Genomic DNA, 12,406 nt, shown 5'->3' with positions numbered 1-12,406 from the left:
TGCAAAGATTTTTTTCTTTTTGATCTTTGTTTACCTAAATGAAGATATTAATAGCTGTGTTTGTTGAAGTCTTTTTGGGGATGAATAACATATAATATGGAATGAGTTTTGTAATTTCTCATCACCTACTTTTTTTTTCTTTCGATGTACATAAACAATTTTGTATTGTACATTAATAAGTGTTTTAATATGCTTTTTACTTTATACTTTGGTAGAGTCGAACAGAGGTAGAGAAGTTGTTCGAGTTATTCAAGCAGCGAAATGAAGAGTATACTCATTGCTTTGTCTAATCAGCCAAACCTACCCCAAAACTCATATCATTCGAAAGACACAAATGTTCCTATGAGCATGATACGAAATGAACAAATTCTGATAGAGACGAAGAAAAGGTTGATATGAATGACTGAGTCATTCCACGCCACCAAGGTAATCGTCAGCGAACCAATCAGCACAAAATGAAGAAGAGTGTAGTGTGGTATCAGGAAAAGTTGGTTGAAATTGAAATGGAAAGAATTTACATTGGACCATCAGTTGGAGAAATTGAATGGAAGACTGCTGCAAAGAGAACCAGAGCGATGACAATGTTGATCGATGGTTTATAGTAATTGAGTACCAAGCACAAAGCGAGAAGAAACTAAACCTTATCATTAAGCGCTGCTAGAATTACGTTTTGCTTTTCTTTTTATCAAGCATTTGAAATTTTAGTACTTTTACAGCATATCAAGCTGGTAAAGGAGCTAAAACAAGCAGCAACGTATAAGTAACGCATTTTGCTTGTAAATTGCCTACCTTTAGGCGAATTGCTTAGGCTCATTTCTACTAAATTGTTCGCTTTTAAATGATAAACACACTTAATTAGGCTGTGAATCATGCTGGAGTTAAATGAAAACATTAAAAAGCTCACACTAAATTAGGAAGGTGTACGGATCATTCCGTTAAGCACTAGGTTGTGGGTAACTCATCGAAAAGCGAACGATAAGGACACCCCAAAAAACCCCAAACACACTGACGCCGTGTGCAAGGTCGGGAAGTAGAAAGGAACAAAGAGAAACAACGAAAGAAAAAAATGACACCCAGAAGAAAATGGCACAATCACACAGCTGCTTTCTCTCGTCTCGGGTGAAACGAATTGCACGCTTACGGACCAAACTGGAACATGAGTGGACGCACACACGTCCTCAAACGTGTAACGGCCTCAAACAAACAAACAAAACAAGTAAAAACGCTTTATGGGCTTTGTTCTGGAACTATGGAGACACACACAGCAGGACCGGAGCTGATGGCAGATTTTCCGATGTTTCGGTTTGTTGGCGTGCCGCTTGTTCCGGTTTTGTTAATGGGGAGAGGGTAATGGGGATCGAGGGATGGAAGCAAGGGAGAGCAGGTGACGCTCGTTAGCGGATTACGGGCACACCAATAATATGGCTTGTGGAAAAGTCGACACAAACACTGTTTGACGGTTTGTCGCCTCAGCAGGGATGCTTGTTCACGGTTCGTGTATCTCGCACAATGAGCATCGGGAATTGATCACGACAATGAGGAAGAATAGAGAGAGAAAGAGAGAGAGATGCTGTACGCTTGTGAAACCGGAAGAACTGAACCGGAAGAATCGAGTAACGCATCCTGAGCATGCGTTTGCTGATATTTCGGTCTGTCGACAGTCGACAGTTGAGGAGGAGTAAAAAAATCCCCCAAGCCAAACAGCCGTACTACCACTATCGTTGTGCTCTCAGTGCTGTCATTATCGTCATCATCATCATCATCATCCTCATCATGCGCTCATCAGTGTGTTGTGTGATAAACGCGGGAAAATGGAAAATCTCGTACATATAGTAAAAGAAAAGATTAAAAAAACGGATCGTGGAATATTACTTTCGCTTACCACCTTCACATAACGTCCGCACCTTCAAGAAGTACCGACCGGGGGGATAGCGTTGTTCGTATTGATCGCGAAATCATTTTCAAATTATAAATTTCAACGGCGCCTTACGGGTATGCCGGATTTACTTCCACTCGAAATTCTGCTTCCACACCGAGATATTTCGAGTTTTCTAATTTTCGCACAAAACCCTTTCTCTCTCCCTCCCTTCCCAACAGTTCCTCCTTGCGATATATCGTGCTGTTTATTTTCTTTGCCACTTCTCCTTTTCCACCTGGTAAGGCAGTGGTGAACAAGAAAATCGTTCATTTTCCACAAAACGTAACAAAAAAAAACTGAGGAAAAAATATGCGTTCCACCATGTTCCTTTCTTTAACGGACACTGGTGTGCGTGCTTTCAGTCATGAAAAAGTGAAGATTAAAAGACGAAAACATCGACGGTTCTTGATCCCGCAACATCGAACCGGTTCCCCCCCCCGTAAGGGGTTATGTGCAAAATGGAGAAATGAAAAGAAAATTTGGACAAAAACCACAACCCTTGTTGAAAAACTTTCTGCCCAAAGAAAAACTTGCCCACTTCCGGCCATCCCCTATTGCTTTCGGTAGATGTTTTTCTTTTTTTTTTTAATGGACGCCTTTGGGGAATCGTTGCATGCGCTTGAAAAGGTATGGCAGCACGCCTAGTCGGGGCCAAACATTGAAATTGGCTCCCTTCGAAGTGGGAACATAAAAAGATGAACTATCTCCCATCCCGGAACTATGAAGGCATTCCATGACGGGGTGTCTTTTTTTGCTTTCTTCTTTTCCATACACAACACACAAATTCTTTTTGTAAGCAAAACATGATCGATGAGTCTTCGCTTGCTCCCCCAACCACCTATGTGTGTGTGTGGTTGAAAGTGTCCAAATATGAGGTAATATTTGACCGAGAAACCTAACCCTTCCATTCTACCCCCAAAAACCGAAACCTGTTGGGAAGCAATTCTTCCCGCCCAATTTCGGTTTGTTTGTTTGCCCGCTGGCAAATAGATCGTTCCATTTATTTTTAGGCCAAACGCTATCGTTTCACTTTCCGCCTTTTGGGGGGTGTTTATTGGGGGGAAGCTGTTAGAGGGACACACCACAGGACGGACACGCACTGGACACAACATCAGACATAGAAGCATTAGAAGTCATTCCGTGTCCTACCATCAGTTGCGTACGGAATAGCCAGAGGATCGGTTATGTCAATAGAAGAAGTTTTTTAGCTTTGTGCTTCCATTCTGCTTTTAAATGGCATCGAACGAAAACTAAACGTTCAAGGTCTGGCGACTGGCTTGTTGTTTGACCACACCGTTTTGTGATGGAGAGTAATGGCACCTGAATCGGAACCGTTCCTACGCACCCACGGTAACCTTTCACATTCTCGCCATATTAACCCTTGGGTGTAATCGATACAAACCATTGCAGCGTACACCTGTTGCGTGTGCTGCTGCGTGCCTTTTCCTGTTACGGGTTTCCAATTTTCGCCTACGCGGAACTTTAACCGAAGTTGCTTCCAGGAAAATGCTTTCCACCATTGCCCGGAACAAAGGGTGCATTTTTGAAGACCACGTACAGAAGCCAAAATATAACATTCTTTGATGCTGCGTTTTTTCCAACATTTTCGTCAGGTTGCAATCGTTTTGCAGCCTACCAACGCGCCTTTTGATTGTCCGGACCGTTTGTGGGTCGTAGTGTGATCAAAGTGCTCAAGCCCAGCGTCACAACACTTGGTTATCAAGTGCGTAGACGTGTAAGTGCTTGTGTGATTTGGACAGCTACCGATCTGCGTTCTGGGAAGAAAAATAATAACTCCGTAACCCTTTTAATTTCGTGGGTAGTTAAAAGCGGCCAACTGTAAGCGGAGTTGGATTCAATTATGGTGTAGAAAATTACTTACTAAAGCGAACCCATTACCGACTTCCCAGGTGTAAAGCTCGTTAAACCGGTAAGGGCGTCAGACGAACCGAATTTCTTACAAACATAAGGGTAGTATGTGATACCGGCCGAATGGTCTTATTCGACAGAAACGGGTATCAAATCCCATCCGAACCGTTCCCCAGCATGCAGGGCAAACTAATCTGCTACTGATAAATAAAGTCGAGGAAAGCCGAAATAAGGAAAAATAGAAAGGAATTTGTCAACAAAAATTATATTTTTTACCATCTTCTTTCTGCCTTCAATCGAATGTTAAAGGGACTTAAAATTCGCGAAAACTCCTAAATTTATGCAATAAGTTTTTTAAGCACATTTTATACATTTTAATTAATATTTAAGATGTATTAAGCCATTCTATCGGATAAATGTAATTCTCCTTTATGTATTTTCGCACCCAGTCGTACTGTTTTAATTAAATTATCTCCTTCCCTCTAAGCATCGTTACTATCAGCACAGATAAACAATCTTACCGCAGGCTTTAAAGCTTACGTTTAAAATAAATCCGATTCCGTCGCTCGGCACGGTGCTGAGATGATTGAAAGGGTTATTTTTGAGGCTCACAAACAACGCCACACAATGCATGTCAACAGACGGTTAAGTTAAATCGATCAACCGCGCTCGTCTCGTTATATTGGGCAAACCCAAAAACCCGACCGGCGACGCCACACGATTTGCCCGATCTGCTACGGAGCGGAAGACTGTTTGATGAAGTTTAATGGATGGCAAAGAAAAATACCACTCTTGCGCCCGTACCGAGAACCGCCGTCTCGAGACTGGGGTGTGCTGGTCTTTGTTTATTTGTGACTGCTGGAAATCGGTGTGTAAATCGCCGGATCTGTATAATCTCGTCGGATGTTTCGGAAACATATTTATCGACATTCAATCATCGTTTCAAATCTACTTGATCGACGATAGATGGTCGCTGTCGTCGGATCGCGCATTCATGATCGCGTTGAGGAAGATTCGGTTGTGTAAAAAAAAAACACCAGAACCAACGCATGTACACGATGTGGGATGCTGGTGCTGGTAAGACAGATTCCGAGGAAAAAAGGATTATGCTCAACTAAAGTGAAACTGATGTTCAGCGAATTGATTTGGTTCTGTTCGCACCCACTCGTTGGTTGGGTGATGATGCCGGATTTCCAAACCAACTGGGATAATTGAATTGCGAAAAGAGCCTCCGGCCTGTAAACGTGAAGCGTAGAAAAAGGAAGCACAAAACACCGACTTACGCTATTTCATTAGCACCATCAGGGCAAAAATGGGTTCGCGCCTGATGGCCGCCGGGATATTATGTCACTGTTTGAACCATTTCGCATTCATTCCAGGCTAAAAATGTAAGCAAATCAATAGTACCGCAACGTACCGGACTGAACAAACAATACAGTGGAGAAAAAAACAATTCCTCCAACCCTTCAAGAAATTTTCATCCATAAATATCGAACAGCAAAAGCGCACGCGAAGGATGGGGAAAATCAAATTAAATACCATCGTAAAGGAAATCTCTTTCAGACGTCAATTTTCTTACGATTTCTTCTGGCCAGTGCCTTCCGAGAACTGGGTCCAGCTTTATCACACGGTGCCTGCTAGAGGGTAAAGGCTGCCGTGCCACCCAACAGCAAATCGCTCACAATGAAAGCCAGACAAGAGCCGCTACGATTACGAACCTTTCGAAGGCAATTCCCAGGCGAGTAGGGTTCGCATTAAATATTTATCGAATCCGTTACTGGCCCACCAAGGGGCGTCGAGCAAAGAGGCATCGACACTGTCATCACGGTTGACGGGGATACGAATCTCGGTAAAGGGTATTAACAGTGAAACTTACCCATCCGGATGGATTGGTCATCTGTTGCTGATTGTTTGTTTGATGATGTTGAGTGCATAGTGTTCATAGGACCATGAAAAGAAAAGCCAAAACGGCCTTAAAAATCGCAATGAAAGAAAAATCACGAAAGCGGTACTATTATATTGTTAGTAGACGGGTTTATTAGAAGGATTCGCACAGTTAAAGGGGTGGGGGAGTTTGCACAATACGTAGATTATTTGCTTTCGGATTATTTGTTATTATTAGTTAGTGGTGGTGGTGGTATTTTAGACATACTGTCTGGTTCGGTAAGATTCTCCGTGTGCCAAGCAAAAACGACAACACCCCGGAAACATTTCAAATAACTCGGCAACGAACAAAACAAAACGAACACTCACACACACACACACCACGCATACCAACCCAAACACAAACACACATACATATACATACATACGAGACGAAGTTGCCTTAAAGTAAGCAGGAAGCAAATGCTTCACTACATTGCTTCACCAAATGTTAGGACAATTTTGTTGTACAAAATGCATACATTTAGGCGTTTTGATTCGGCGCTTGTTTTCTTTTGCTGCTTTGGTAAAGTATTGTTCGTACCTTGTTCGTACCCTTTTCCTTCAGCAGCGCTTTCGAAAGTAAAAGAATCTATCGCGACAATCTTATTTAGAAAAGGGACAAACAAAATGATCGAAAGGTAATTAATTTTTTTCCTTCCCTATACTAACCTTCATTGCAAAGTTGACCTTCATGAGAAAAAACGCCCAAAGTTATGCATTATGCAAAACATTATTATCTTTTTTAATCGCTCTGTAGCTCCTATCTACCGCTGCTGCTCATAAAGTGGGTGAGAAGAAATTTCATTTAAATTTGCAACCATTCGTATGTTGTGGGCCTTTCCTGTTCTGTTTTATACACTACATATTCCCACCTTTTCGGTTTTTGTTTCAAACGGGGAACAATTTCAAAGAATGCGATATCAATTATTAAGTATTGCACGATAGCTGCTGCTACTACACGCTGTGCCATGATTTATGCAGCTTCTTTCCACCGCGGTGGTCCATAATTTAATCTTTTTCGTTTTCGATCCGTACCGTGCGGGGATGCAAAACCGCTGGCAATGGCACACGGTTCCATTAGCTAATTAAATTGTTTGATTAGTTTATGATGTTTCTTGGTTAAACGCTTGAATCGTGCCTCGTGTGCGTTAACACATCGATATGGCACGTGTTTATATACGGACTCGATCTTACACGATCGTTGCCTGCCGGAATCAGTTTTGATTTAAACACGATCGTTGTTTGTGTAAAGCAGTAAATAAAATATGATCGTATAATTTACACTTATTTTCCGCAGTATTCGATTGGTTCAACCTTCCCAAAATTAGATTCTTAACGTAAACACTATACTAGTCGTGGAGAATGTGTAACTTATTGCTCTCCAGCACAGTACTTTAGCTCGCTTATGTACTACGATTAGAGGAATGACACTTGCTGTCACTAATGCTAGTGCTTTTCGTTCTCTCAAACGGGTTGACTACTACCGATTTTTTTGAATACAATCAAGCAAACATCAAACATCGATGCATTAATATACAATTGGGGGAGGTGGTTTTACGATTAAATCCTAGAGCATTCACTCCAATTGCTTAGCGTGTTGTCATGTTCACCCAACACAGAGTATGTGGGTTCTGCATTTTAAACGTTACTTTACCGTTTCTAGCCTTAAATTTAATATCCCAACGCTCCCAGGCCCCATCGGCCAATTATGCTCTCCACAAAAAAGCACCATCCCCTGTTCCATCCTCCCGCCCGTCCGCCTCCTTTGCGGTACACTTCAGTTGTCTGCCGGGAGACATCCTTCGCGCCGCTACAATTTATCATACCACCTCCACATCCGATGCGTCGCTGTTGCTGTTGCTCAGCTCGTCACATTTCGGCAACAGTTGTTTGTCCTTGGCAAAGATGCCCGTCTGCAGCTGGCGAAGCTTTTCCTGTGCCGACACCGGGATGTTGATGAGTTTTCTAATTTTGTTATTGATTTCGTAGTTGGAAAACTGTTCCTGCTCCTCTCGCTTCTGCTTTCGCCATTTGGCGCGCCGATTTTTGAACCAAACCTACGGCCGCAAAAAAAATTGCGGCATCGGGAAACCGGAACCGGGTGGATGGATGGAAGGAGAAAGAAACAAAATCAATACACTCTTTGGCAGACAGTTGGTGGCTTCCGGCGAAAACGCGGCCCCAAGCGCGTTTTGAGTGGGTGCCGGAAATTACAACTTTGGCCGTAACTCAATTTGTCGATTTCATTATTATTGAGACACGGCGGCACAATCAACAAGTGTGCTTGTGTACAGACCGGAAGTTTCAAGAAATAAAAAAACACCGCAACGTAAATGATTCTTTCCACACCTCCCCGGTCATCCTTACCTCAACACGTTCCTCCTTGAGGTCCACCTTAATTGCTAGCTTTTCTCGCAGCAGCACGTCCGGATAGTGCGTCTTGTCGAACGTGGCCTCCAACTGTTCCAGCTGCTCCTCGGTGAAGATGGTCCGGTGTCGACGCTTTCGCTTGATGTGTGAGTCCGCGTTCAGGAATGGATATCGGGGCCGGAAGTTACCGTTGCACGCCACGAGACCTACCTGCTGGTGAAGATGTGCCGCAAACAGATCCGGCTGCAGATAACTGTGGCAGGACGAAGGATATGCTACTGAGAGGACAAAACCAAACGGAAGGAATTAATGTCTCGCATCGATAACTAGCCAAAACACTCAATTACTCACTTCCGAGAATGTTTGTCGATAGCATGTTCGCTTCGGATGTGGTTGGTAGGTGCAGTGTACCGGCCCCAGCACAGCGGAAATAATTCGACAGACTCTGCTTGGTGTGTTCCAGCTCGTAGGCCGTACTGTCCAGCCGTTGCGGCACGGGAGAGAGCAACTTTTCGTTCAGGGTACCTGCTTTGTGTGTGATCGTATCCTGATTCAGCCCAAGTATACTTTCGATCGTGAAGACGGATGCAAACGAAGGTCTCGAATCGGTTGGAAGCGTTGTCCCATTCGGTAGGGTAGATGCGGAAGCGCTGTCCTGATCGTTGGACGATTCTTTCTGGCATTTGGTCGTACCGCTGGTCGTACCACCGTTTAGCCGTTCGTTGCCAAACATTGCTGCCGATGTAGAACACCTTCGATGGAAGATCGCGACTTATTTTTCTTCTTAGCGTAACAGTAAGTTACTCGTACGGTTCTTTTTTCCGCGTTCTGATTTATCTCTTGCTACCAAAACACCGTCCGTTTTTACAATGCAATTCCTCAAAAATCTTCTTTTCTTCCTATCTCACGCACGAAATCGTTCGACGCCACTAACTTCCTTTCTGTTGGGAATGAAAATTTCTGCTAAAATGTATTAATCCAACCGCTTTCTGTTCTTTTTTCTTCTTTGCTGTGTGCGTATTTCAGGCGCACGATGGCGAATCGTTATTTGAATTAAGCGTTTGACAGCGGGCGAAAATGGTGAGCGGTTGGATTAAGTATTCGCCCTACGCTTTGACAACAAAGCCAAACAACAATGGCCTCAGACGAAAGTACACGCGTGTTGAAGAGATGCAATTTCCTTCAATCTTTATTAATCGCTCGTTAAAACAATTAACTGCCACACACTCACTCAAATGTTTTGTTTTAAATAGCATGCATTTTAAGCAATAAATCGTACATTATTTCATCGCCCTTGCTTTTTCGGAACACCATGTTGGTCTGATTGTACACGATGTTGCGAATGTTCCAGATGAGCTCATCGACGCCCAGCTTCTTCTGCGGTGGGCCAACGTCTACTTCCACTACGGTTCCAACCGGATCGCTCGGTATCTCGTCTCCGTAGCCCATCGGGTATGGTTCCCAGTCGGAGAGAACCTTCCGCATCCAGTGCTTCTTGCTGACGGTGTTCCGCGTCGACCGGGTACCGAAAATGTTAATCGCCTTGCAGAAGATGTAGCCCAGTTTGGCATAAAACACCTCCTGCCCATCAGTGGCAATGTACATGTGGTTAATGTTCATCACTACCTTGCAGTACTTTTCAATCTCTTCCATCAGGTAGGTGCCAATTCCTCGGCCCCGATAGCGATAATCCACTACGACCGATTCCACATAAGCCGAGGTGTCGTCTGCCGGTACTGGCGAAACTTTCGCGTGACCGAGGACGGTCGTCGTTTCGTCGATTAGCTGCGTCAGTACGAACGTGATCGGAAGTGTATCGGTGGATGTTTCGAAGCTCCAAAATCGAGCCATTCTCGAGCGGGGCCACTCGGTGTTGATCAATCGGACGCACTGCTCCTTCAGCTCCGGATGCCGATGAATCGGTACCACAAAGTACGGTTCATTCGAAGTCGGTGGAGGTGGGCCCTGGAAAGGATAAAAGAAAACCACCATTAGCACACTCTCATGACGCTCATTTCCGAGTTGCAGTAAACATACATCATAAGCAATTCGCTTTTTACAGCTGTAATAATCCTGGTACGTGTCGTCATCTTCCTCCTCGTTGTAGTAATAGTAGTAGTAACAATTTTGTCGCTGAGCGTACAACTCTTCCTCCGATGATTCGTACTGCTTTACCACCCACTGTTGTGGTTCGTTCGAGAGCATAAATTTGGACACACCCTTACGCTCGGTCCGTTCCAGTATCTCACCGTACGCTAACGTTCGCGTGAAGCTGAACCGAAACTTCGATCGAAACACGTTCTGATCGCGTAGCGCCACAAAGATGTGCTCGATGTTAAGGTAGTACAGATACTCCTGCGTCACTATCACCTCGAGCAGGCAGCGTCTGGCGCAGGATGGAATTTTAGAGATGGAACACAGCGCTATCACCTGCACGCGATCGTTCTGAGCACTGGCAATGATTAGACTGGACGGCATCTCCGTACTGCGCTCGAGCGTTTTCAGCTTCTCGTTACGGATTCGCTTCCATTCCTGGTTGATCTGTCTGTTGCATCCGCGATACCATTTGTTCTTGTTGTGAATGGGAAGCACAAAGAAGTGGTTGTCGTAGTGTTCGAAATCAATTCTATAATGAGACTGTAAATTGGGTAGAAAGGAACCGAGAACGTAAGACTTGGGGAGCCTTGACTAATGATCAGATGGGTGATCAGATGGTGGACAATGTTCTGAGATACTTTTAATAAAGGTGTTATAGATTCTGTGTTTAGTTCCAGATATCCCAAAAGACGACCTCTAATGTCCTAAATTCAATTCTTCAGAGAATAGAAGACATATGGTGTTTCTTTTGCACTTATAGAACATTGACCAACAATATTTCTGCGCACAGAAGATGCATCAAAATCTGTCCTTCAACCGCATTCGAATGTTTTCGTAGCTCAAATGTACGATACTCAAACGATAACGTTTCGAACGATTTCGTAACAGTTGGCAACCGTTACGTGTAGTAGCACTTTCGATTACGATACACCACCCTAGAACCAATCTACACGGTAATCTATCATCAGCTGACGGCGCATTCTTACGGTAAACTCTCCCGGTCTTTGTTTGTTAACTATTTAGCCTTCTTTTTGTTTGTACCACAGCTAAATATGTCTTCAAATCACTTCACAGCGGGCATATCTGTAAACTTCGAGCACTGTTTTACGATTACGGATTTGTCTGTTTATTTAACTACCGCACACCATGGCACAGACTTTTAAATTTCTTCGTAAAGATTTATGCCTCAGGTCGGTGGTTGAGCCATCGATTTATTACCTTCCGCTGTTTACACCGTCGGCTGGCCGCTGCAGAGTTTATGGCTTTACGCGTACGTTTCCGCTGATACAGCATGATGTGCTGATCGTAAGTCAGACGTAGATCGACTGATCGATCAGCTGGTAGAAAATGATGCTTAACCCATCACCAGGAAGCTGGTTAAACAAAAAAAATACCCACACAGAGCAGGTGCACCCTGCTGTACAGATTGCTGTTTGGACAGTAGCCAACAGATACCGAAAGTCATGTGCAATGTTGTTAAGAAAGCATTATTGCATCAGAGCCGACTTAGCAGCTGATGCATCGTAGTCGTAGTCATGCAGAGTATAACGACGTCTTACGCGCATTTTGTTCAGAATGTTTGAAATGCATGAGCTTTACGTACTTCATGTATGCGTACATATTTCTGCTTCGATTAAAGTCCTTGGCCATGTCAACAGCCAGACATTGCAGACCGTTTATTTTGTTACGCAGCGGGCAGATGGGTCACATGGCAGGGGAAGGAAAGCTTTTAAATTACTTTTCTGCGTATTGAACCGTTGCCAACGAGTGGCGTCTGTCCACGACGACAGTACAAATTAATGGAGGGTTTTGCGTGTTGACATGCTCGAACATATCGGGTCTCGGCATCGACGAGACTAATTATTGACCTACACTCGTGTTACCGATCTGTTGCGTCGAACGGCGATTTATTGTTTTGAAAGATACTAATGTAAATAAACACGACCTAGAAAACGGTGCCCAACTGCTTCGATACCATTGGTCACGGCGATCAGCTGTTTAAACATGTGCAGTTTAACACAACGATCTAAAATTAACTCCCATCTGCTCGTAAACTTGTGTCCAGCATTTGAGAAGGTGATTTACAATCATCGGGAAAAAAATCAATTTCAATAAACAGCTGAACTGTGTCGTATTTCGTTCATGTAGCGGGTGGATGAAAGCAACGAACAGAATCCAAAACGATGGAACTGTCGCATATGTTTCGGCATTACGGGATGATGAAGA

General features: G+C 43.8%; 2 protein-coding genes across 2 annotated transcripts; both read right to left on the bottom strand.

Moving 5' to 3' along the window:
- Window positions 1–5,123: 5,123 nt before the first annotated feature.
- On the bottom strand, window positions 5,124–9,240 carry LOC125774868 (homeobox protein goosecoid-like). The gene is made up of 3 exons (XM_049445223.1): window positions 8,435–9,240; window positions 8,081–8,361; window positions 5,124–7,770 (listed from the first exon to the last, which is right to left on the bottom strand). Exons 1-3 carry the CDS (start codon window positions 8,814–8,816, stop codon window positions 7,534–7,536), a joined length of 900 nt encoding a protein of 299 aa, XP_049301180.1. The 5' UTR covers window positions 8,817–9,240; the 3' UTR covers window positions 5,124–7,533.
- Window positions 9,241–9,321: 81 nt separating this feature from the next.
- On the bottom strand, window positions 9,322–12,279 carry LOC125774857 (uncharacterized). The gene is made up of 3 exons (XM_049445206.1): window positions 11,399–12,279; window positions 10,121–10,720; window positions 9,322–10,048 (listed from the first exon to the last, which is right to left on the bottom strand). Exons 1-3 carry the CDS (start codon window positions 11,471–11,473, stop codon window positions 9,329–9,331), a joined length of 1,395 nt encoding a protein of 464 aa, XP_049301163.1. The 5' UTR covers window positions 11,474–12,279; the 3' UTR covers window positions 9,322–9,328.
- Between the last annotated feature and the right edge of the window lie 127 nt (window positions 12,280–12,406).

The sequence above is a fragment of the Anopheles funestus genome, chromosome 2RL, assembly GCF_943734845.2.
Source record: "Anopheles funestus chromosome 2RL, idAnoFuneDA-416_04, whole genome shotgun sequence".
NCBI lineage: Eukaryota > Metazoa > Arthropoda > Insecta > Diptera > Culicidae > Anopheles > Anopheles funestus.
Note: the sequence above shows the minus strand (reverse complement) of the source record. Positions and strands in the feature narration are given on the sequence as shown.